General features: G+C 38.9%; 1 protein-coding gene across 2 annotated transcripts in view; it reads right to left on the bottom strand.

Moving 5' to 3' along the window:
- sec31b (SEC31 homolog B, COPII coat complex component) overlaps window positions 1–22,995 on the bottom strand; it is a 93,378-nt gene that overhangs the window by 23,222 nt on the left and 47,161 nt on the right. Inside the window, exons 17-23 of one of the 2 annotated variants that reach the window (XM_072282519.1) lie at window positions 20,789–20,934; window positions 20,157–20,330; window positions 17,305–17,490; window positions 16,390–16,591; window positions 15,085–15,483; window positions 11,425–11,463; window positions 9,329–9,387 (exon numbers count right to left, since the gene is read on the bottom strand). In XM_072282519.1, coding sequence (XP_072138620.1) covers window positions 9,329–9,387; window positions 11,425–11,463; window positions 15,085–15,483; window positions 16,390–16,591; window positions 17,305–17,490; window positions 20,157–20,330; window positions 20,789–20,934 — 1,205 coding nt within the window. The remainder of the gene's footprint in view (window positions 1–9,328; window positions 9,388–11,424; window positions 11,464–15,084; window positions 15,484–16,389; window positions 16,592–17,304; window positions 17,491–20,156; window positions 20,331–20,788; window positions 20,935–22,995) is intronic. The other variant, XM_072282520.1, reaches the window with a different exon arrangement.

The following is a 22,995-nucleotide window of genomic DNA, read 5'->3' as shown; positions in this document are numbered from 1 at the left end:
GTAATAGAATCTAAAGTTAGGTAATGCTAAACCTCCATCTCTCTTAGCTTTCTGTAGATATATTTTACCCAGTCTCGGGTTTTTATTTTGCCAAATAAATGAAGAAATTTTAGAGTCAACTTTATCAAAAGAAGATTTTGGAACAAAAATCGGTAATGCCTGAAATATATATAAAAATTTTGGCAGAATAAACATCTTTACTGCATTAATACGACCAAAGTTAAACATAATGGAAACCATTTAGATGAAAGTTGAGTAATATGATCGATTAAAAAATTAGGTAAAAAATTAGTCTTAAATAAATCTTTGTGTTTATAAGTAATTTTAATCCCAAGATGTGAGAAATAATTATTAATCAATTTAAACGGAAAGTTATGATACAAGGGAAGTTGTTTATTAATCGGAAAAAGTTCACTCTTACTAAGATTTAATTTATAACCTGAAAAAAGACTGAATTGTGCTAATAAATCTAAAGCAGCAGGGATAGATTTTTGAGGATTAGAAATATGTAAAAGTAAGTCATCAGCATAGAGTGATATTTTATGGGACCTTAAGCCCCGAGTTATCCCAATAATATTTGGAGATTCTCGAATGGCAATTGCAAGAGGTTCTAATGCAATATCAAATAATAAAGGACTAAGAGGACAACCTTGTCGAGTACCTCGAAAAAGAGGGAAAAAAGCTGAGCTTAAAGAGTTAGTACGGACCAAGGCCATAGGAGAATGATATAACAGTTTGATCTAAGATATAAATTTCGAGCTAAAATTAAACATTTCAAGCACCTTAAATAAGTAAGGCCATTCTACTCTATCAAAAGCTTTCTCAGCATCTAAAGAGATAACACACTCAGGAACATTTTGTGAGGGGGTATAAACAATATTTAAGTGTGCGAATGTTATAGAAAGAGTAACGACCTTTAATAAAACCCGTTTGGTCTTCCGAAATAATAAAAGGGAGAACTTTTTCTAACCTGTTTGCTAATAATTTAGAAAAAATTTTAGAATCAACTTTTAATAAAGATATTGGTCTATAAGATGCACATTGAGCAGGATCTTTATCCTTCTTTAATATTAGAGAGATTGACGCTCTATACAAGGATTCGGGAAGTTTACCAAGTTTTAATGAAGCCTCCAAAACCTACCGAACCAAGGGATTAATGAAGGTGCAAAAAACCTATAAAATTCCACGGTAAACCCATCAGGGCCAGGAGTTTTCCCCAGGTTCATAGAGGAAATAACATTCTTAATCTCATCAGTGGTAATGGGAGTATCTAGCATAGAAGACATATCCTGTGAAATCTCAGGGAAATCTAGGTTATCTAAAAAGTCACTCATATATTTAGAATCTCGTAAAGACTCAGATTGATATAAGGAAGAATAAAAATCAAAAAAGGTTCGATTAATCTCCGCATGATCAAATATCAATCGATCATTTTGATTATAAATCTGATTAATTTGAGATTTAGTATAATTAGACTTCAATTGGTTAGCCAACAATTTGCCAACTTTGTCACTGTGTACATAAAATTCACTTCTTGTTTTCTTTAATTGGTTTACAATCGAAGATGAAAGTAATAAACTATGTTCCATTTGAAGTTCAGTTCTTTGTTTATACAACTCCTCAGAGGGAGCTGTAACATATTTCTTATCAATTTCCTTAATCTTGTCCACAATGACCAGCTCCTCCTGCTTCAGCTTCTTCCTCAATGCAGCAGAATACGAGATAATCTGACCACGAATATAAGCTTTAAAAGTATCCCAAAGAATGTTCACAGTAATATCCTCTGTGTAGTTGATTGTAAAAAAAAGATCTGTTCATTCATAAAGTTAATAAAATCCGAGTCCTGAAGCAGCAACGAATTAAAACGCCATTGTCTATTATTTTGTGCATTGACCTGAATTTTAATAGAAAGCTTAAGTGGAGCATGATCCGAAATGGTAATAGAGTCATAATCACATTTAATCACTGAAGAGATAAGCCGAGAATCAATAAAGAAATAATCAATTCTTGAATAGGAATGGTGAACATGTAAAAAAAAAGAAAAATCTTTTTCCTGAGGATGCAAAAAATGCCAGATGTCCATCGACCCAGAATCAGAGAGGAATGAGTTAATCAAAGTTGCAGATTTATTGGGTAAAGTCCGTAAAGCAGCCGAACAGTCCAAAACTGGGAATAAGCAAGTATTAAGATCTCCAACCCAGATCAATGAAAACTCATTCAAATTCGGGAACTGATTAAATAATGATTTATAAAATTCCGGACAGTCCATATTGGGTGCATAAACATTGACCAAAACTACCTTTTTATTAAATAGTAGAAATCTACCATTCGGATCAGAGATAATATCATGTTGTACAAAAGTAACTGAGGAGTCTATAAAAATAGAGACGCCTCGAATCTTAGCGTTAGAGTTCGAATGAAACTGTTGTTCCTTCCAGAATTTAAAAAAATGTAGTCTGTCCCCCATCCGCACATGGGTCTCTTGTAAAAATAGAACATGTGCTTTAGGTCTCCGGAATACTTTAAAAGCTTTTTTCCTTTTAATAGGATGATTAAGACCATTAGTATTCCAGGAGACAAAATTAATAATAGACTCCATAAACCCTAAAGTCAACCCGCAAAAAAAAGGATTGACGATAGGTTCGACCCACAAACCCGGAAAGGGAGCAGAACAAACCAGAGATAACGGGAAGGAGAACGCAACCGATACTTCAGTAATGTAAGTAGCCCAAGAAGGAAAACACTAAAACATGAAGCCCCTCCCACCACCCCCCATCCCATGACCCCAAGGCTAAATCTAAAGCAGACCAGCCAGAAAGAAGCAAGCACTAAAAATACCGTCATGACTTCAGATAGACGCTCACTAAAAAAAGCGTAAATATAAAAAAGATCAGCTAGTTATAAAACAGTAGAAGAATAAAAAAAGGTAGATCAATTAAGACAAGCACAATGTAGAACAGAGAAAAAGCCAGAAAATATAAAGAAAACCGTACCAGACCACAGATCCAATGATTAACCAAAAAAAAAGAAACGAAATTATTAATATAAACTAGTTAGGAAAACCTATAAAAAAAAGTACATTTAAAGACTACGAAATTTAAGGCCTCAAAGGAAATACACGAAATGATGCTGAGGGAATAACCACCCATAATCCCCAAGGAAAAAGAAAGGAATGACGCAGTTAGAAAGAAAGTTTGGCAACCATATTAATTAATCAAAAATAAACTTTTCTGCCCATATAAAGCCATCAAAAATTAAACCCAACAGATTCACAACCTCCGATCAAACCGAGATAGTTAAAAATTACGATTAAGATGTTGAAGGTGAAAATTGATCCGGATAACTCTGGGCATCCGATGGAGATTCAAAAAAACGGAGAGCTCCGTCAAGTGTGCGGATCCTTAAACGCGCTGGGTAAAGCAGCGCTGGTTTTAAATCCATCTTGTAGAGTTCCGACATCACAGATCTGTAACGAACCCGTTGATCCCGAATCTGTTTGCTGAAGTCCTCCAGGAATCGGAACTGAAGATCCAAAAAATCAATGTAACCTTTAGATCGAACAAATCAAAGCAGTTTCTCCTTGTCTTGAAAGTAATGAAAACGTAAAATGACATGCCGAGGTTTATCTGACTTAGACGAATATGATGGAACTCTGTGAGCCCGATCCAATAACAGTGGTTGATCAGGAAATACCGCAGGAAATGCATCTTTTAAAAGTTGAGAAAAAAACTTTATAGGGTTGGCAGATTCAGCAGCTTCACGAACACCAATAATTCGAATATTTTGCCGTCACATTCTGGATTCTAAGTCAGAGTTTTTAAAAGTCAGAAAGTCAAGTTTTTTCTTCATTATAGTAATTGTTTCTTCAATTTTCTCCAACTGAAGTTAATCTTGTTGCGTGGATTTTTGAAGATTAGATATAGCCGACTGATGTTCCATGATAGATGTTTGGATTTTATCGATTGAATCGGCAATTTTCTGGAAATTAATTGAAATTTCCGCACGAATCAGCTCCTTTGTAGAGGTTGATATTTCCTTTTGAATTAGATCCGATATAGCTTTCAGAGTCAAAGGTGGTTCAGTGGGAGGGAGATCGGTACCTTTCGGTCTAACCAGAGGTTTGCCGTCTTTCCCATTTTTTCCGTTCTTAGACATAGCAGACCTTAAAAGCATCCAAATATCAAAAAGCCCAATTTATTTCAGATTATTGTAAAAGTCAATGCCTTAATGGTTAGTTAAATATAGCTGATCATAGGAAAAAAAACTCAGAGGTGATGGAGCGAGTCAAGAACACGACTTCACTCCATGAGCTCTACCGGAAGTCCTCCGAGACCTTCCTGATGGGGGATGGAAGTATATAGGGACTGGACATCCATGGTGAAAATAAAGCGGTGGGGGCCAAGGAATCCATGGTGAAAATAAAGCGGTGGGGGCCAGGGAATCCATGGTGAAAATAAAGCGGTGGGGGCCAGGGAATCCATGGTGAAAATAAAGTGGTGGGGGGTATCCTCCTTTTTTTAAAGGAAGAGGCTTCCCTTCCTCCATCAACTCTGCTCATTCCAGGATGAGGGAGATGTCCTCCTTTTTTAAAGAAAGGGGTTTCCCTTCCTCCACCATCAACTCTGCTCTCAAACGCATCCCCCCCCATTCTACACATTCCAGGACGAGGGAGATGTCCTCCTTTTTTAAAGAAAGGGGCTTACACTTACCCCCTTACTACTATTCAGCGCCCTAGACAGTCCTTCCAGGTGAGGCGACACTTCACCTGTGAGTCGGCTGGGTGATATACTGCGTCCGGTGCTCCCGATGTGGCCTTCTATATATTGGCGAGACCCGACGCAGACTGGGAGATCATTTTGCTGAACACCTACACTCTGTCCGCCAGAGAAAGCAGAATCTCCCAGTGGCCACACATTTTAATTCCACATCCCATTCCCATTCTTATATGTCTATCCATGGCCTCCTCTACCGCAAAGATGAAGCCACACTCAGATTGGAGGAACAACACCTTATATTCCATCTGGGTAGCCTCCAATCTGATGGCATGAACATTGACTTCTCTAACTTCCGCTAATGCCCCATCTCCTCCTCGTACCCCATCCGTTATTTTTTTTATATACACACATTCTTTCTCTTTCTCTCTCTCTCTCTCTCTCTCTCCTTTTTCTCCCTCTGACTATACCCCTTGCCCATCCTCTGGGTCGTCCCCCTCCCTTTTCCTTCTCCCTGGGCCTCCTGTCCCATGATCCTCTCATATCCCTTTTGCCACTCAACTGTCCAGCTCTTGGCTCCATCCCTCCCCCTCCTGTCTTCTCCTATCATTTTGGATCTCCCCCTCCCTCTTTCAAATCTCTTACTAGCTCTTCCTTCAGTTAGTCCTGACAAAGGGTCTCGGCCTGAAACGTCGACTGTACCTCTTCCTAGAGATGCTGCCTGGCCTGCTGCGTTCACCAGCAAATTTGATGTGTGTTGCATGTCATATCCATTAACTGTTTGGATATGAATGAAGGGATGATTAATAAAGTTTTCAGATGACACAAAAAGATGTACTGCAGAAGGATATAACCATATAACAATTACAGCACGGAAACAGGCCACCTCGGCCCTTCTAGTCCGTGCCGAACTCTTACTCTCACCTGGTTCCACCAGCCTGCAGTCAGCCCATAACCCTCCATTCCTTTCCTGTCCATATACCTATCCAATTTAACTTTAAACAACAATATCAAACCATCTCTACCACTTCTACTGGAAGCTTGTTCCACACAGCTACCACTCTCTGAGTAAAGAAGCTCCCCCTCATGTTACCCCTAAACTTTTGCCATTTAACTCTCAACTCATGTCCTCTTGTTTGAATCTCCCCCACTCTCAATGGAAAAAGCCTATCCACGTCAACTCTATCTATTCCCCTCATAATTTTAAATACCTCTATCAAGTCCCCCCTCAACCTTCTACGCTCCAAATAAAGACCTAACTTGTTCAACCTTTCTCTGTAACTTAGGAGATGAAACCCAGGCAACATTTTAGTAAACCTCCTCTGTACTCTCTCAACTTTATTGACATCTTTCCTATAATTCGGTGACCAGAACTGTACACAATACTCCAAATTTGGCCTCACCAATGCCTTATACAATTTCAACATTACATCCCAACTCCTATACTCAATGCTCTGATTTATAAAGGATATTGATCAGTTGGTAAAATAGACAGAACAATGGCAGATGGAATTTAACCCATACAAGTGCAAGGTAATGCACTTTGAGAACTCTAATGGAGGGGGCATATATATTCAGGACAAAGGACCTCAGTATTGAAATCCAAGAACATCTGAAGGTTACAACACAGAGAGATAATGTCATGAAGGCACTGCATTTGATTAACAGGGACAGAGTATACAAGACAAGCGAGGTTATGGCTCAGATCAATAAAATAATGCTTAGCTCAAAGCTGGAGTTCCATGAGCATTTCTGATCTACTACACTATGAAAGGATTTAATTGCACTGGAGAGAATGCAGAGGAGATTCATTACCAGGTTGCCTGGGATGGAGTTTTTCCTATTATGAAGAGAATGAGAAGGCTGGGCTTGATTTCCTAGGTACATTAAAAAAATGAGTGTCACCTGATAAAGGTATACAAAATCATGAGGAGCATAGACAAAGTAGACAGCAGGAAACTTTCCCTCACAATAGAAGTGTCAAGAACTTGAAGCTTAGACTACGAGGAAGAGATTTAAAGGGAACCAAGGAAGAATTGGTTTACCCAAAAGGTGACTGGAATCTCTCACAACTTTTAAGTACAGGTCGACTTTTACTAATCCAGCACCATTGGGATCTGAGGAGTGTCGGATCAGTGAAAATGTCGAATTACAGAAGGATCACATTAAGCATAATCAGTGCCGGATTATAAATAGTCAGATTAGTGAAGGTCAACTTGTATCTAGATGAACACTTGAATTACCACATGCAATGTACAAAGCATCATGTAGCATAGAAAGATATACCACAGAAACAAGCTCTTCACCCCACAGAATGTGTACCACCATGAACACCCATTTACATTAGTCCCAATTCTATATTTCCTCACATTTCAATCAATTTGCCCCAGAATTGACTAGTGCTGGTAGATAAGGATTAGTATAGATATGGCAATTACATGGCAGCTGGAGGGCCTGTTTCTATGCTATGCAACTCAGTCATAGACTCTTATATATTTTACATTGTTTATCCTTCAAAGAGCATGAGCTTTGTTACTTTTGTTTTGAGAGTGAATCTATTGTACATCTGAAATACCTTCTTAAAAGTTCAGCTTTATCCGTCAGTTTTAACCACTAATATTTCATTCTACTTTTCCCTTAGATTCCTTCCAAAGTAAGTTGTTCTACATTATTGCTTCTTCCACATCTCCATTACTAACCTAAACTTTACGATCAATTATCTCTAAGAGTTCGCCTCCAGCTATTTGGCTCATCTCACTTCCCAGATCCAGACATGACCCCTCCTTCATTATTCAAGTTGCTCTCCTGAACATAGTCAAGAAATTCCTTTCTTTCTTTGTTCTTTACATTATTCGACCAATACTGAAGCCCCTATAAACCACACTCCACATTCTTTGCACATTACTGTAATTTCATTGCAGATTCCTCTTTTACCCTCCAAGTTCAAGTTTATCATTCAACCATACATGAATACAGCCAAACAAAACAGCATTAACTCCAAGGACAAGGTGCAAAACGCAGTATCAGCAGACACAGGCACACATAGCACATATAACATATCAGTAAATTATAATCACACAAAAAATATATAGTCTAAGACCTTGAGTCCATGAATGTGGCAGAAATCTGCAGTTTATCACAATATAGCTTGTCTTCTGCCAAGTGAACATGGGGAGGGGCAGCACCCAATCCAGCTTGGACACTGTGCCACATCGCCTCTCATACAGCACACCAACTCAGACTCCTCTCTCCTGGGTGAATGTAAGCAGGTGACACCACAGCTTGAGGCCTAGTTGTCACTATGACCAACGCCACACAGCTCTCTTGCCATCTACCAATAAATCAGTGAATCGGAAAAGACCCAGGCAGCAACATGATCCACACCAAGTCAAGTTTCTTCAGTTTCTCCACCAATGAGCAACTCACTGATGGTGTAGGCGTGCAGTACATTTAAGTTCTTAATATCCAGCAGGGTCTTGTGATCATAAAAAACTACATGCAAAAAGGATAATAACACCTTTGGTTGACCCCGTAGAAGCCACATTGATCGAACACACTGCCATCTTACCAAAAATCCTTTCATTTGATGATAAGGAATACTCCAATTACATGACAGATCATTTACTTCTTCTTAATGAATTCTGTCCTTGACTCCACATAGATGTCCCTCTCTCTAAACCTATAAAAACATCTTTCTTAATTAGTACTGCCAATCTGTCTCCTATCCTTCCATTTTCAAACACCTTACATGTAGGAATATTAATGTCCTGTTTTTTTCCTTTTTTGAGCCATGTTTCAATTTTCATCTCACGACTCTCTCATACACCACTCTGCATTTACACACACTTTGTAAAACTGGCCTTTCCAAGCCATTGCTGGTCAACAAAGCATATTACATAGCTATGAATTACAATAGTCAACCCAGTGGCTAAGACATTGAAGGCTAAAGACCCAGTGATGGTAAACGGTATTAGTATAAATGGGTACTTGTTACTTGACATGGATATGGTGTGCTCAAGGGCCTGTTTCAGTGCTGAGTGACTCTATGACAATGACAAGTATCAATTTTATAGCTACAGCTTTGGGGGCGGGGGGGGGGAGGTGGAGATTAGGAAGTGCAGTTCTCAAGAATGACCCAGATAAGGATGACTCATGGACTACTCTGTTTCCCAGAAACAGTCCCTAGGATCAATATAGTGGTGGAAATAGTAAAACAATTACTATTTGGTGGTTCTGTAATAATACATTTCCTCAACACAAACTCATTATAAGGCAATTCACACATTAGGGAATGCTATTTGCATTACACAGATTACATTGGTTATAATGCCAATCAGGAAAGCCTGTTTACATCTGTGCTTTGAAGGCATCTGATATAATGCAATTTTCTACACTCAAGATTACTTAGGAACATAACTATCTTGTTACAGCTACAGCAGAACTACCTGTAAACAAAAATGTTATTTTAGTTCCTTTTTTCACGTATGACTCTTTCCAGTTTTACAACCAACAACTGGATTAGTTACTTATACAGTTTGTTCTAGCCGAAAAAATAAGATACAATTTTATCACAATTACTATAAACTAGGTTGTACAGATTAACATGCATAACTTACCACCTTCTTTCTCTGCCCTGCCCGCACTGCTGGAGGATCATTCCATCCATCCTGGAACCCTATTAGAAGTAAATAATATGAGACTATGTTTCTACAAAGAGGTCTTGGGCAAAAAAAAAAGGTTTCACTCCGAGGCTTCACTCACTTCAACGGTGTTAAACAAGCTAACAGCAGCACTGTTATTTTAAGCATTAAAAGTTAACATAGTAAAGCTTCAATATTGTAATGCTCTCAGTCACAGCTTCCTTGTTATTGGTACCAGGAAGTTCTTTGGTAATCACACTTAAGCACCTGGATGGGATCTTTACTTAGTAAGTGGATGGGCTAATGATATATTTTAAGGATTTCCAATGCTGCTTCAGGACTTCCAATACATTGCCTGAGTTAGTAATAATCTCAAGGTGAATCTCAAAAGTAATTTTAGCACTAAGGCATTGTACTTTACAACTTGTCATGTGATATGGTGTCGGACTCATTATAAAACAAATCTAAAAATGAAAACACCAATAACAATAAACACAAATATGCAAATTGTTATTTATTTATTTTGCGGTGCTGTGTGGAGTAGGCCCTTCAAGTCACACCGCCTTAGCAACCCCCAATTAACCCTAATCTAATCACGGGACAATTTATAAAGACCAATTAACCTACCTAGTACATCTTTGGAATGTGAGAGAAACCCAGAGCACCTGGAGAAATCCCATGCATTCCATGGGGAGGATGTAAAGAGGCGCCAGAATTGAACTCCGACACCCTGAGCTATATTGGCACTGCACTAACCACTACACTGCTGTGATGCCTTCTGCTTCACTAATGGAAAATTGTCACACCTGTTTGGATTGACCTATGTGTGATCCCAGACTTCCAAAAATATGTTTGACTTAAATAAAATTGTTCAGTAGGCCATTCAGAACAGTACAAACACTGGAATTGCTTGTAATGTCCATATTTCATGAATGAACAGAAAGTGGAAGGATCACTGAAGCCTGCTCTGGATCAATTATCTCCAAAAGAAAACTAAGACATTTTCATCGTTATTCCATTCATCAGTCTTCCTCATGCACTTTACTTCCATTTGCTCTAAATATGGTAACTTTCCACGTGAAACCTAGTGGTATTTTATTCAAACCATTAAATTGTTTACTGTAGCAGAAATTGACATTGAATAAATTCTGCACAGATTATAAACACAAGAGATTCTGAGGATGCCTGAAATCCAGAGTAACACTCAAAAAATGTTGGAGGAGCTCAGCAGCTCAGGAGGCATCGCTGGAGGGGGATATAAAGCTGAAATTTGGGCTGAGATCCTTCATCAGGCAAGTCTCACCCCGAAACCTTGACACTTTATTCCTCTACGTAGATGCTGCCTGACCTACTGAGTTTTGCACTAATTATTCTTTATGCCTACTGTCTGGATCCAGTCTCTATTTCCAAATATTAACTTGGCCGTCTTATGGCATTAGCTGGGACACGGGCCTACTGATGCTCTGTTTCACAAAATATGAATGCTGTCCTGCAACTCTCTTCAAGGAGAAGAGATAGAAATGAACAATGAGCCCCAGCAAGCCAAAAGAAAACAATGCCAATTGGGAAAGAAACACAAGATTTAATCCAAGTACGTATCCTACCAGTTGCTCAAGAATAGAATACACTGAGTTTGCAAAAGATCACTAGTTTCTCAGAAATTAGAACAGTCGCTAAGGATCAATGAGAAGTCGAAGAGGGGAATGTATCAATTTATACAATTACCAATCAAACTTTCAGATTAAGTGGACTGGTGCAACATAATGATGAAACGCTACTCAAAATGTGTTAGTTGCAAAAGCAACTTCCAATTAAATCTCAAAATTTTTTGACCATGTTTTACAAAGCATGCAAACTGTAAAAGGAAAATTAGTTCTTCTGTGCAATCCTGTGCAATATTATAGGATCATCTTTAAATTGCACAGAATAACCCTTTCTGCCTTAATTGGACAAAAAAATCTGTGCAATTTGAACAACTCAGATGTAGAAAACAGACACAAGCCATGAAGAACACTAGCATTTCAACATAAAAGGCATTAAACAAGCCAGGGCACTCGTTATTATCCTTTCACCTGATGTATAATGTCGGTTTTGTAGCCATGGCAGGAATCCTGAAAAATCAAAGAATGTTGGAAGGTTCGAGGAATAACCTAGAGATCACTGTATCACAATATATGCAACTAGAAAAGCAACAATTTTCCCAACTAGATATACTTGAACACACAAATAACAATTTTACAGATGTTTATTACATAGTCCCAACAATGTGATAGTTTGCTTTAGATTATACCATCTTTGCAACATATTGCCAAAAGCATCCCACAAGTTATCACGCCTATCATGGACAGAGCATGCAATACTACTTTATGTAGAACTGACTTAACAATTCAGTTTTTGCAATTTATATTGCAAAGTCAGGCAAAAGACAGACATCAAGTCAAGGGAAATAAAAAGGTAAGGCCCAGAAATCCAATATGGTACAAATGAAATTAATTCAAAAGAATAACTTATTAGCAATTGACAACAACTAAATAATCCCATGAAAAGTGAATATGAATTTGTAGTTAGACATCAAAGTGCTTGAAGTTCACTTCAGGTCAGATTTCATTGTGCTCAATTAATTTAAAACTATGCCAATGTATTTCTACTCAACTTCATACACTTTTTAATTAGCCAAATCCAAAATGCACCTTCCATATTTAATCATGAAAGCAGTCCTTACATGCTTTTTTAATACATATAAAGGAGATTTTTTCCTGAACTGCTAAATTATGAGATCTGGATAGATTATGTGCATATTATTTACGTTTATTATATATTGCATGCACAAATATGTTGACAATATGAATGACTATATAAAGACCATATGAAAGGTGTGATAACAGATAAACAAGAGACTCCAATCTTTTAAACATATATCTACCTACATCTGCTAGTGGCCACAAATTCTTTGCAGACAAAAGGCCAAACTGTCCCATTAGTCCACTAACAGAAAATGACCAGTTGTACTTGCAACAGTCGATAGACGCATTCATTTCATTTTATGTAAACCTCGAATCCAATAATCTGTGAACACTTTTGTGAATGATTAATGTGGCAACACCTATCAAACATTGATATGAATCATTACATGTAGATACAGTCTGTTACAAATTTTAACTCCCCTTAAAAAAAGTATAGAGAGATGGATATGGGATCCACCAAACTATAAATCACATGAGAACAGTAATTTTAAAAACAGCAATATATCATACAATTTTTCATTTCATAGTTACAATTTTAAGATTTCTTCTCAAGTTTAAGTTTAATTGTCATTCAATCATACCCATGAATACAGCCAAACAAAACAGTGTTCCTCTGGGGCCAAGGTACAAAACAGTACCAACGGCATACAGCACATATTACACATAAAGTTAAAACAGCAGAAAACCATACGGTCACAAAAAAAATATAGCCCAAGTAACCGAGTGACATGGTTTGTAGACTGGTGTATGGCATATTGTCCTGGTACAACTTGTCTTCCACTGAGTGAATACTGGAGAGCAGCACCAAGCAAACAGTGGAGGTTAGAACCGACAGAAGGGGCCAGCCCCCAACCTTGTACAGACTCCAGCGTACCCACAGAGGCCTCTGCTCTCTCCCACATCACCTCCAACATTCCCTCTCATGGGTGGCTGCAACAAGCAACACCGCAATATGAAGGCCTAGTCTGTGCAGCAACTGAGATAATGTAACTCTCCCGTTGTCGGTTTCACCAATGAAACTGGCTTGCAGTATTCTACATTACCAATATCCAACAGTGTCTTGAAATCACAATAAAAATGTCCAAGACAATAATTTGCATCATTTGTTGGACTGCAAACTGCCTCTGTACAACAGTATTTAACAAATTCAAGTGACAACGTGGTACACAAGTCCAGCTCCATTGCTGCTTGAAGCTATTTGCCTGTGATGTACAGTTTGGATCTGGACCGAAGGATCCAGTGCTATGCTGTGTCCGGAGAGCTGCTTTGTGGAGTTCAGAGACAGGGGGCCAAGAAGGTCTGAGAACAAAAGCTGACTCGTGGAAAAGACCAGAGACAAGGCATGGGGTCATGAATGACTCCATCTTGAAAAGGCAAGGAAGATTGAAGCATCGAGGTGAATGTGGAGGGTGGCAGCAATGGCTCCCAACAAAGTCTGTCAGCAGCTGGATTGGCAGCATTAGGAATTTATGTGATTATTGAATTGTACCTTATATTGGTTTCCTTCAGTTTTTTGGTGTTCTCTTTCTTGTGGACGACTGGTGAATGGGTGATCTGTTAGTTTTTGTGTGTGTATGGTGTTTGATGCTACTGTCGCTGTCCTTCTCAGCGAGTGAGGGGGTCAGGGATTGTTATGTGTAAGGGGTCGGTGATTGTTATTGTGGCCGCTTTTTGCTGTGAGGAAGGGGATTTTGGGGTCTGCATGTTTTGCTCCTTTTCTTTTTCGTGTGGGGGGAGTTGTCTTTTCTTTCATCAACACCCATGGTCTTTCTGTATTTAATGGCTATCTGGAGTAGACAAATATCACAGTTGTATTGTACATGCATACTCTTTGACAATAAAATAAACCTTTGAACCTTTTATTGAGCAACTTGCCGATGGAGTGGACCTGTAGCACTAGATGATCTTAATATCCAGCAGTGTCTTGCAATCATAAGAGAAATATAAAGGACGAACAATTACACTTTAGGATAGACCCAGAGAGGCCACTGCGACGTTGGCGCCGCCATCTTACTGGAACCACCTACATGGTGAACAATTTAATTGTAACTTGAGAAATGTGGTGGACCATATTAAACATTCTACCTAATACTTCAGGGAACAGTTCGTCAAAGTGGCATCTACCCTGATGAGGAGGACTAAAGTATTTTTTAAAATTCTTATTATCCTAGGACATTTCAATGTCCTCAAGGTAACGTACCAGCACAGATATTATTGGAACTGTTGGAAATTAGCAATGACTCATATACTCCTGCATCATTTTGCAAAGTTTTACTTGTCATATCTCAACTGTAACCTTGAGAAAGACTAGCAGGAAGATTCATCCAAATGTAACACTGTTCTTCAGCCAGATAGCTGGACTACTAGAAGAGCAGCACAAGTTGATCCCTGTTTTGCAAATGGAACTGAAACAGCAGGGGGGAAAAATAAACATTTTTGTAAATTTAAACCTTAGAAGTGCAATGTCTAAAACTAGTAAAGCAGTGAATTGTTGAAACATGTATATACGCTCACTTTCATGTTGCTTTGAGATTTTCTACAATAGACTTTCCTTCTTCACTTAAACCAAGTCCCAAAGAATTAGTTATAGACCAAAATACTAACAGTTGGAAATCTAAAAGGAAACAGAAAAATTCTGGAAATTCTTTGGCCATCTGTGGGAATCAGAATTAACAGGTTAATTTCCTGCCTTCATCAGCTCCAGTCTGTTGCTCTCATCACAGCTGGTATATGATGTGCTGAGCCCTGTCCATAATTTAATTATTTTAGTATAGAATTATGGAATACGTTCATGGATTACAATTTAATTCCAGCTTCAACTTTTCTTTACCTAAGTAGATTTGCTGTGATTTCTTTGTACATGTTTCCTATGTGTGGATAGACAGGCAGACAGACACAAACAAAGTAGTAATGAGAAATATAGTCAGACTAAGTATGCCATTAAACCACACAAATAGTCATCTTGTGGTACAGTTATTAACTAAATACCTGTTTGAGGAGGAGGAGGAACAGCTGCAGTCGTGAATGGTTTGGAAGGAGCAACTCCTGGGCCTCCTGTTCCCGAGGGATGGGGAAAAGCAGGATGAATGCCTGATAGAGATGTAGGAGGGTGAACTTGATGCTGGTGTTGTCCTGGGTAAGCTGGCATTGGTCCAGGCTGTGTACACGGTGGCAAAGTGCTGGAGGGCTGATAAGATGGCACTGAAGCAGGGGCCATTAATAATGGCCCTGACATAGATATACTAGGCATTGTAGGACCACTCAGCGAGGCTGTAGGTTGAGACGGACCAGTTAATCCTGAACCTGGCAAAGGTTGCTGTAGAGAATAGGATGGGAATCCACTTGAAGGAATTTTTGGCTGTCCATAATTCTGGTATTGTGAAAATACTATGGGGAAAAAAAGAAAAACACAAAAAATATTTAAATTAAGTGAAAATATATTAACAAAACTACATAACATTTTTTTCTCTTTCCTGACATTCACCTTTCAGCACAATATCCTTCATTTAAAACTTCATCAAATCTCGAAGAGCAGAGCATTTCTCTTTATTTATATGCCATCCCCAATTCCATAGAAAACGGCAGGCTCAGAATGAATTTCAGTGGATACTAAGAGTACATTGAACCAAAAATGCCGAAAATCTCAAGCAGGTGAAAATGCACTAAACCACCAGAGCTACTGGGAATTTGCAGCCGAGAAAAATACCTGGTGAAACTGAAGATCTGCAGTTGAAATGGCACATCGTTTTCATGTTTTTCTATTTAATATATGTTTCAGTTACTGCAACATTAAAGTCCTGGATGAACTGGTAGCTTAGACCACCAGACTTTCTTTTTTTTGGGTTCAACGCAGCCACGTTGATGGAATTAAAACATTGTATGTGGGTGAAAGTGGACAAATATTGGTGGACTGTCTCAATGGATATTGTTCAAAACAGACATTTATATGGAAAACAACTGGTCGATAGAATGGAATTGTCCTTTGTTAAATCTGAGTTGGTATTACTGACAGGGAAAGGCTGGAGAAGTGCTTACTGTATATTTATGACTCATCACAAGCATCAACAATTGAAGACAAAAAAAATCCCACTTCCCATATGATAAACACTGATCACCACTAAATTATAAAATAGGATTATACACGTATGATATTTTAATAGGAATTAGTTTATTCATACCTAAATGAATTTATCCCTTAAACATAGCTCCTTCCCTATGATTAAGAAAATAACCATTTAACACTATTTCTGATTAATTTAAAAGGCACACCAACCCATCTACGAAACAGATTACCTGGTGCTGACATTGTGGTAGGATGTTGTGGATAGGTGGGGTGTGTTCCTCCTGATTTGGAGTAGATATTAGTGGTGCTTCCAGCAATGCCCTGAGCTGAGGGAGCAAATGGAGGTACTACAGGGGCAAGCTGTGGAGTAAATACTGTTGGAGCTGATGGACGGACTTGGGTCTGGGGACAAAACGGCACCTGATATGGAGACTAAAGACAAAAACTGAGATTACAAGTGGGATCAATATACATAAATTTACTCAACAAGTCTCACAAATAACTTTATTAATTCAAATTTCAATCAAAATAGTCTTGATTGCACACTGCAATTTCAAAACTTTTTAAAGCAAGTTAAAGCAAGTTTAAAAAAAACAAAAGTTAAAGGAGCAAAGAGACAAAATGCACATATACTAAAAATAACTCATGCAGAATATAATGGATGTAATGAAAGGTATGAATTTAAAAGTTTGGACAAGTACAAGAGAGCAAGTCATGCAGAGTGCACAATGTAGCTGGGAGCAAATGTAGAGAATGTCGAGAATATCAACAGAAAAGTTACCACAGCAAGTTCAAGAGAGGTAACGATAAATTACACAAATATTGAAGTACACCTAGGAATAAGTAATGAAACACATTTAACGTAAAAAGTGGTAAATAGTTCAGATGTTTTTGAGCATTCAAATCTTTGTTTACCCATCCGGTGAGTTGTAGGATGTATTCATAGTGATACCTGAGCCAAATGTTGAAACGTGCAACCATACTAGGCAAAAGGTAGGGTGAAAATATGTAAAATCCAGCAAAGAATGTTCATGAAGATGCAGGGCTAAATAAACAGGAACAGAACAAGGCTCCAAAGATGTGCACACAGACTGGGGAGAAACGTCACAAAATAAATTCAGCTGGGATGGCACTGTGCTACCTACCTGCTGGGACGGTTGCTGGTTTGCCCGCTGAGGTGGTGTCTGACAAGCTGGAGTGGCAGCAGGAGAAGCAGTTGGATGTGGTCTTCTTGTCAAAACACGGTTAAACGGAAAAGGAGGCGGCTGTTGGCCCATCATAGTTTCACCTTGAGCGTGGAACAGTCTATCTCGGAGCTGAAGTATCATAAGCTAAAAGAGGCAATTGAGTCTTTTCAGGTAAAGTACATTAGGATACTTGAAAAACACGAAGGCAAAAATAACCAAGATTTGATGGGTGGCATCCTGTTGTAAAATTTCTTAGTAGAACACAATTGTGAAATACTAATTTCAGAGGAACTTGTTTCTTAACAACATATTAAAGACTATTCAGCCCATCAACTATATGCAGGCTCTCAGATCCAGATCTTGAAGCTTATTTGTGAGGGTATGATAATGTTGAATACCGAGTTGTTGTCGATAAAGAGCATCCTGATGGATGCTGTCCATATGTTCCAGAGTTGAGTGAAGAGCAAATGAGGTGGCATCTACTGTGGACCTATTGTGCCGGTAGGCAAATTGGAGTGGATCCAAGTTGCTTCTCAGGCAGGAGTTGAAGTTTCATCACCAGCCTCTCAAAGCACTTCATCACACTGGATTTAAGTGCTATCGGACGATGGTCATTGAGGCAGGTTACCGTATTCTTCTTGAGCACCAGTGTAATTGAAGCCTGCCTGAAGCAGGTGGGTGCCTCAGACTGCTGAAGCACGAGGTTAAAGATATAGGTGAACACTCCAGCCAGTTGATTAGCACAGGTCTTTAGTACTAAGCCAGGTACCCCATCTAGGCCGGATGCTTTCTTTGGGTTCACTCTCCTGAAGGATGCTTTCACTTCTGCCTCAGAGATTGAAGTCAAAGAGTCACTGGGAGCTGTGGGAGTTCCTGAAAGTTCCTTCAAATTTTGATGGTCAAAGCCAGCACAGAAGGTATTGAACTCATCTGGGAGCAAATCCTAGTTGTCATCTATGCCACTTGTTTTTACTTTGTAAGAGGTAGTAGCATTCAAGCACTGCCACAGTTGTAGAGACTTAAGCTTGGTCTGGAATTGCAACTTCACATGCAAGATGGCTTTCCAGAGATCGTACCTGGAATCTCACTTGGTTGCCAGACCTGAATGCCACTGATCTGGCCACCAGCAGATTGCAGATCTTATGGCTCGTCATGGGTTTCTCATTGGACAAGACTCAGAATGATTTTGTGGGGACACGCTTGTCCATGAGCATTATAATAAAGTCCATGACAACCATGGTATATCCATTCAGATCCTCAAACAATTCCCTTAAACACAGCCTAATTCAACTCAAAGCAACGCTGTAACTGCTTCTCTGCCTCCCGCAACCAACTCTTTATTATCCCCATCTCTGGATCCTTGGATCTTCGGCCTCTACCTGTATGTAGGTAGGAGGAGGGCAGCCAGATGATCAGATTTCCCAAAATATGGTCATGGCATGGAATGGTAGGCATCGCTAATCATAATATAGCAGCTGTCTAGTGTGTTGGGATCCCTGGTGCTGCAGGTTATACGCTGATGATAATTGGGCAAAGATTTCTTCAAACAAGCCTGATTGAAGTTCCCGACTATGATCTGAAATGCACTGGAGTGGACATTTTCTTGCTTGGTGATGGCAGCATTCAATATCTCGTGGCTGGTTAATGCCGGCTTTTGGTAGCATGTAAATTGCAATCAGGATCATGGAGGAGAACTGCCTTGGTAAGTAGCATGGTCAGCATTTAATTGTTAGATGTTCCAGGTTGGGAGAACAAGAGTGCAACAAGACCAAGACCACTGCGTCCAGGCACCACAGGGATTCTATCATGAAACACAGACCCCCATCTTTTATCTTCTCCGAAACTGCAGGTTGATTCACCTTGTGTATCAAGAGGCCCTCGTGTCTGATTGCCCAATCCGGCATGCTTGGAGTGAGCCATGTCTCTGCGAAACAGAGAAAGCAGCAATTCCTCATTTCCATCCAACACTGCAATCTTGCCCTTATGTCTTCAATCTTGTTCTCCAGCGATTGTACATTTGCTAACAAGATACTGGGTAGAGGAAACTTCATTGCTTGGTGTCTCAGCCTGGCTTGGCGCCTTGCCCTCCTCCAGCTATGGTGATGTTAACATGCCATACCTGCATGCCTGAATCCATCAGAAGATTGTGATATTGCTGGTTCATTAAGACAGTTCAAAAGTATGTTGCTTGAAGAGAAACTACAGGCTGCAGATTACATGAATATAATTCAGAGGTAGATTTAGAGGTCTTGCAAGCTGCCCACGGTTCACCGGCGCCATCTTGGGCCAGTGAATAGGGTAAAAGACTGTGCCTTTAAGTAACATATAAAAACTTAAGCCCTTGTCTGTCTATCTGCTAAACACTGGAAGGTTTGCCAAAGGCAAGCCTTGGTTGGAACGATCAAGGCAATTGAGCCATCAGAGAAGACATGTGGGCACACTGCCACCAGATATTCAGTCCAATCCGTTCCAGCGTAATTGTACCTGCCTGTACAATATGCCTACAACATTTAGCACACTTCTAATGCAATGATTAAATGAATAAACTGAATATTTCTTCAAACAAGCTTGAATTAAAATCATAAAATCTAACTCTTCAACTTCAACCCTCAATCTTCTATACAAACTTACAGAAAATACAATAGCATTTACATAATCAATTAGTGGTTTGCATAATAAGAATCCTGCCAGCTTCTGCATATCTATTAAACCTTGATGTTATAAATGATTGGGTACTAGTATGAATAGCCATATGATCTTTTTATCTTATATTACAAATACAATAATACAATAATAACACCAAAGCAAACCTGATCTGAAGTGGAAGGGAGGTAGCTCATGGCTGCTTCCAAATTCCCCTGAGCAGCCAGTAAACTGGCATATTGTGAGAGTTTCTTTGCAAAGACTGGGCCCTCTGCAGCCCTGTCAGTGCCCTGGAGTAACTCAATCGCCTTCTGCAAGATCATAATCTTTTCCACTAGATCCTGATAAAGAGAGAAAAGATGACTAACACTGTAAAGTGTCAATTACTATGCCCACTATAATACTGCATTTGTCCGAACTGAACACTGTGAACAAGTCATCAATTGCACTAACACCGCAGTTATTTACCATTTGCCAGAAAAATACTACATTAGAAGATCTAACTATATTCACTTTGTTTTAGATTATTTTTATAGCTAGTATCAACAGTAAGCATTTCAAAATAAGTGTAGCACATTTTCAATACTGAGAAAAGAATGTTAAATCAGGGCAATTAACATGTGAGAAAAGGGGGAAAGACAATGTTCATTCCAATATTCATTTTTCCTGATTTTAAATATGTTTTTAATTCACTGCAGTTAAATCTACCCTCTAAGCTTTGCAGGAATTTAATTCTGGAAACTGCAGGTGACACACTTTGAAAATTAAGTAACTAACGATCTGAACCATGACCTCTTACCTCTAGTGAAAGTGGAGTAGAGCTTTCATGAGTCTTCACCCAACATTCTACTAGTTTCTCAACATTTCCAGAGCAGATATAACAAAGGCATGCCTGCATACACAGTCGCCCGTCATTTTCCATCTCTAGCCGGGATCCTAGAGTATCTGTAGAAGAGAACCCCAAAGGACCCACAGGTTAATAAAGAAGACCGTTCATTGGAAATATTATTTTACTGTGCAGACCTTCATCTGCAGATTAAAATGAATTTGGCTGATGGAGAAATCCGAATTTATTTTATACATAAAAACACAGACACACACACACAAATAAAAAATGTTGGGACGACACACAAGTCAGGCAACATCTGTGGAAAAAGAAATTAATGATTTTAGGTTGAAGATACATCCTCAGGGCAGAGAGAATAAATTAGTTTTTTGTTAAGAATGATATTGGTTTACTGCAAGAAATTGGTACCGTGTAAAGATGACACACAAGCTCACTAAATGCTGGTGCAAGCAACAGAGGCCAAATAGCCTAAACCCTGTTACTGTTTATGAGTACTTGCCTTAACATGTCATCTTACTATACTCTTCTATACCTATCTTGGGATTAGCTGAACTGCAGAGGCCAGAAAAATCCAGGATTTAATAAGATAATACCACCTCCATCTTGTACTGGAATTTTGCGTACAAGTCTCTGCAGTAAACAAACCTAAAACCTGACTTTCCCAACTGAACCATGACTGACACCTAGTGGAATACATTGGATACTATGTGAAATGGGAATAGGTCATTCCGTCAAAAGCATGTCCTCTAATTGTATATTGACAACTACATAACATTTGCTGAACAATACCAAGTATATTCTACACTGAACAACTAGGATCATACAGGTAGAAGTGCTGTTCACTCTTATCATAAATAACAGTAGCGGTGTCGTATTAATTTCAGAAGCTGCCCATTACTGTTTATGAGTACTGGCCTTAACACCTCATCTTACTATACTCTTCTATACCTATTTCAGCTGCTGTTCTCCTGTCCTGTACTGTAGGTTTCCCTCAGCCTAGGCACCAAGAGGGAACATTAAACTAATCCATGCGCCATGTAAGGACAAGACAAATCAGTTACTGGTTTTATGTCTAAAGGGTATCCAATTAACACTGGCTTTTTATCAACTTATGGTTCATCAGGAAATGATTCGTCCCATTTACAAATGGTCAAATCACCTGTATGCATTAACCAGAAAGATCACATTTAAGTACAACTTGTTTAGGCGATGAGCTTCCTGCATCTATAGAACTACTTGAGGACTTCCACCTGCTGCCTAATGGAGTAACACACAATTTTGTGTGGCTGCATTTAATTCTCCCTTTTCCCCAGTTTAAACTCTGAATTTTTAACTTCTATTTGTCAGATCTTAGAAGGGAATAGTTGTTATTATGTCACAATCTTTAAGAAGTGGAAAGCAGCTTTCTGAATCCAGCAATGGAAAGGGAAAAACTTCGAAAGAAAAATCAGAAGATATGCCTGTTTGGGCTGAGCGTTTAGAACATGAGTTGATGACTCTCGACAAAAAAATAGATACCAACACTTCTGAGATTAAGTCGTTTCAACAGAGTTTTCATTTCGTAGAGGAAAGTATTATTTCTTTGAATGCTGAACTTAAAGAGTCGAAGCGTCAGGTAGCGGATTATTTCAGCCCACTTGGAACAGTCTCAATGCAAGATTATCGATCTGGAAGCAAGATCTCGTCGGAATAACATTCGAATTGTTGGACTGAAGGAAGGATCTGAGAGTGGGGATTTATTGGACTATTTTGCTAATTTGTTTCAATCTCTGTTTCCCGATATTTTACCTCAGCCTCCCGATATTGAAAGAGCGCACAGAATTTTCACTTCAAAATCTCAAGATCCGAGTAAACCAAGGTCAGTCTTGGTCAGCTTTCTTCATTTCAAAGTTAAAGACCAAATCATAAAATATGCAAGGAAACAGAGTTTTTAAATTCTAGAGTTCCGAGATTCATTTTTATGAAGATTATCCACGGGAAGTTATGGAACAGCGGTTCAAATTCGTTCCAGCTATGAAAGTAGCCCATGATAAGGGATTATTCCCATCACTTCGCTATCAAGCCCGATTTAAATTATTTCCTAAAGATTCGACTCCATGTGTTTTTCTGGATTCCGAAGCGGCATTGGACTATGTTAATTCTATTTTGGAGGTGGCCGA

The sequence above is a fragment of the Mobula birostris genome, chromosome 18 (genome assembly GCF_030028105.1).
Source record: "Mobula birostris isolate sMobBir1 chromosome 18, sMobBir1.hap1, whole genome shotgun sequence".
In the NCBI taxonomy this organism is placed as follows: Eukaryota; Metazoa; Chordata; class Chondrichthyes; order Myliobatiformes; family Myliobatidae; genus Mobula; species Mobula birostris.
The sequence above is the reverse complement of the archived record's forward strand: the minus strand, read 5'-3'. Positions and strand labels throughout refer to the sequence as shown.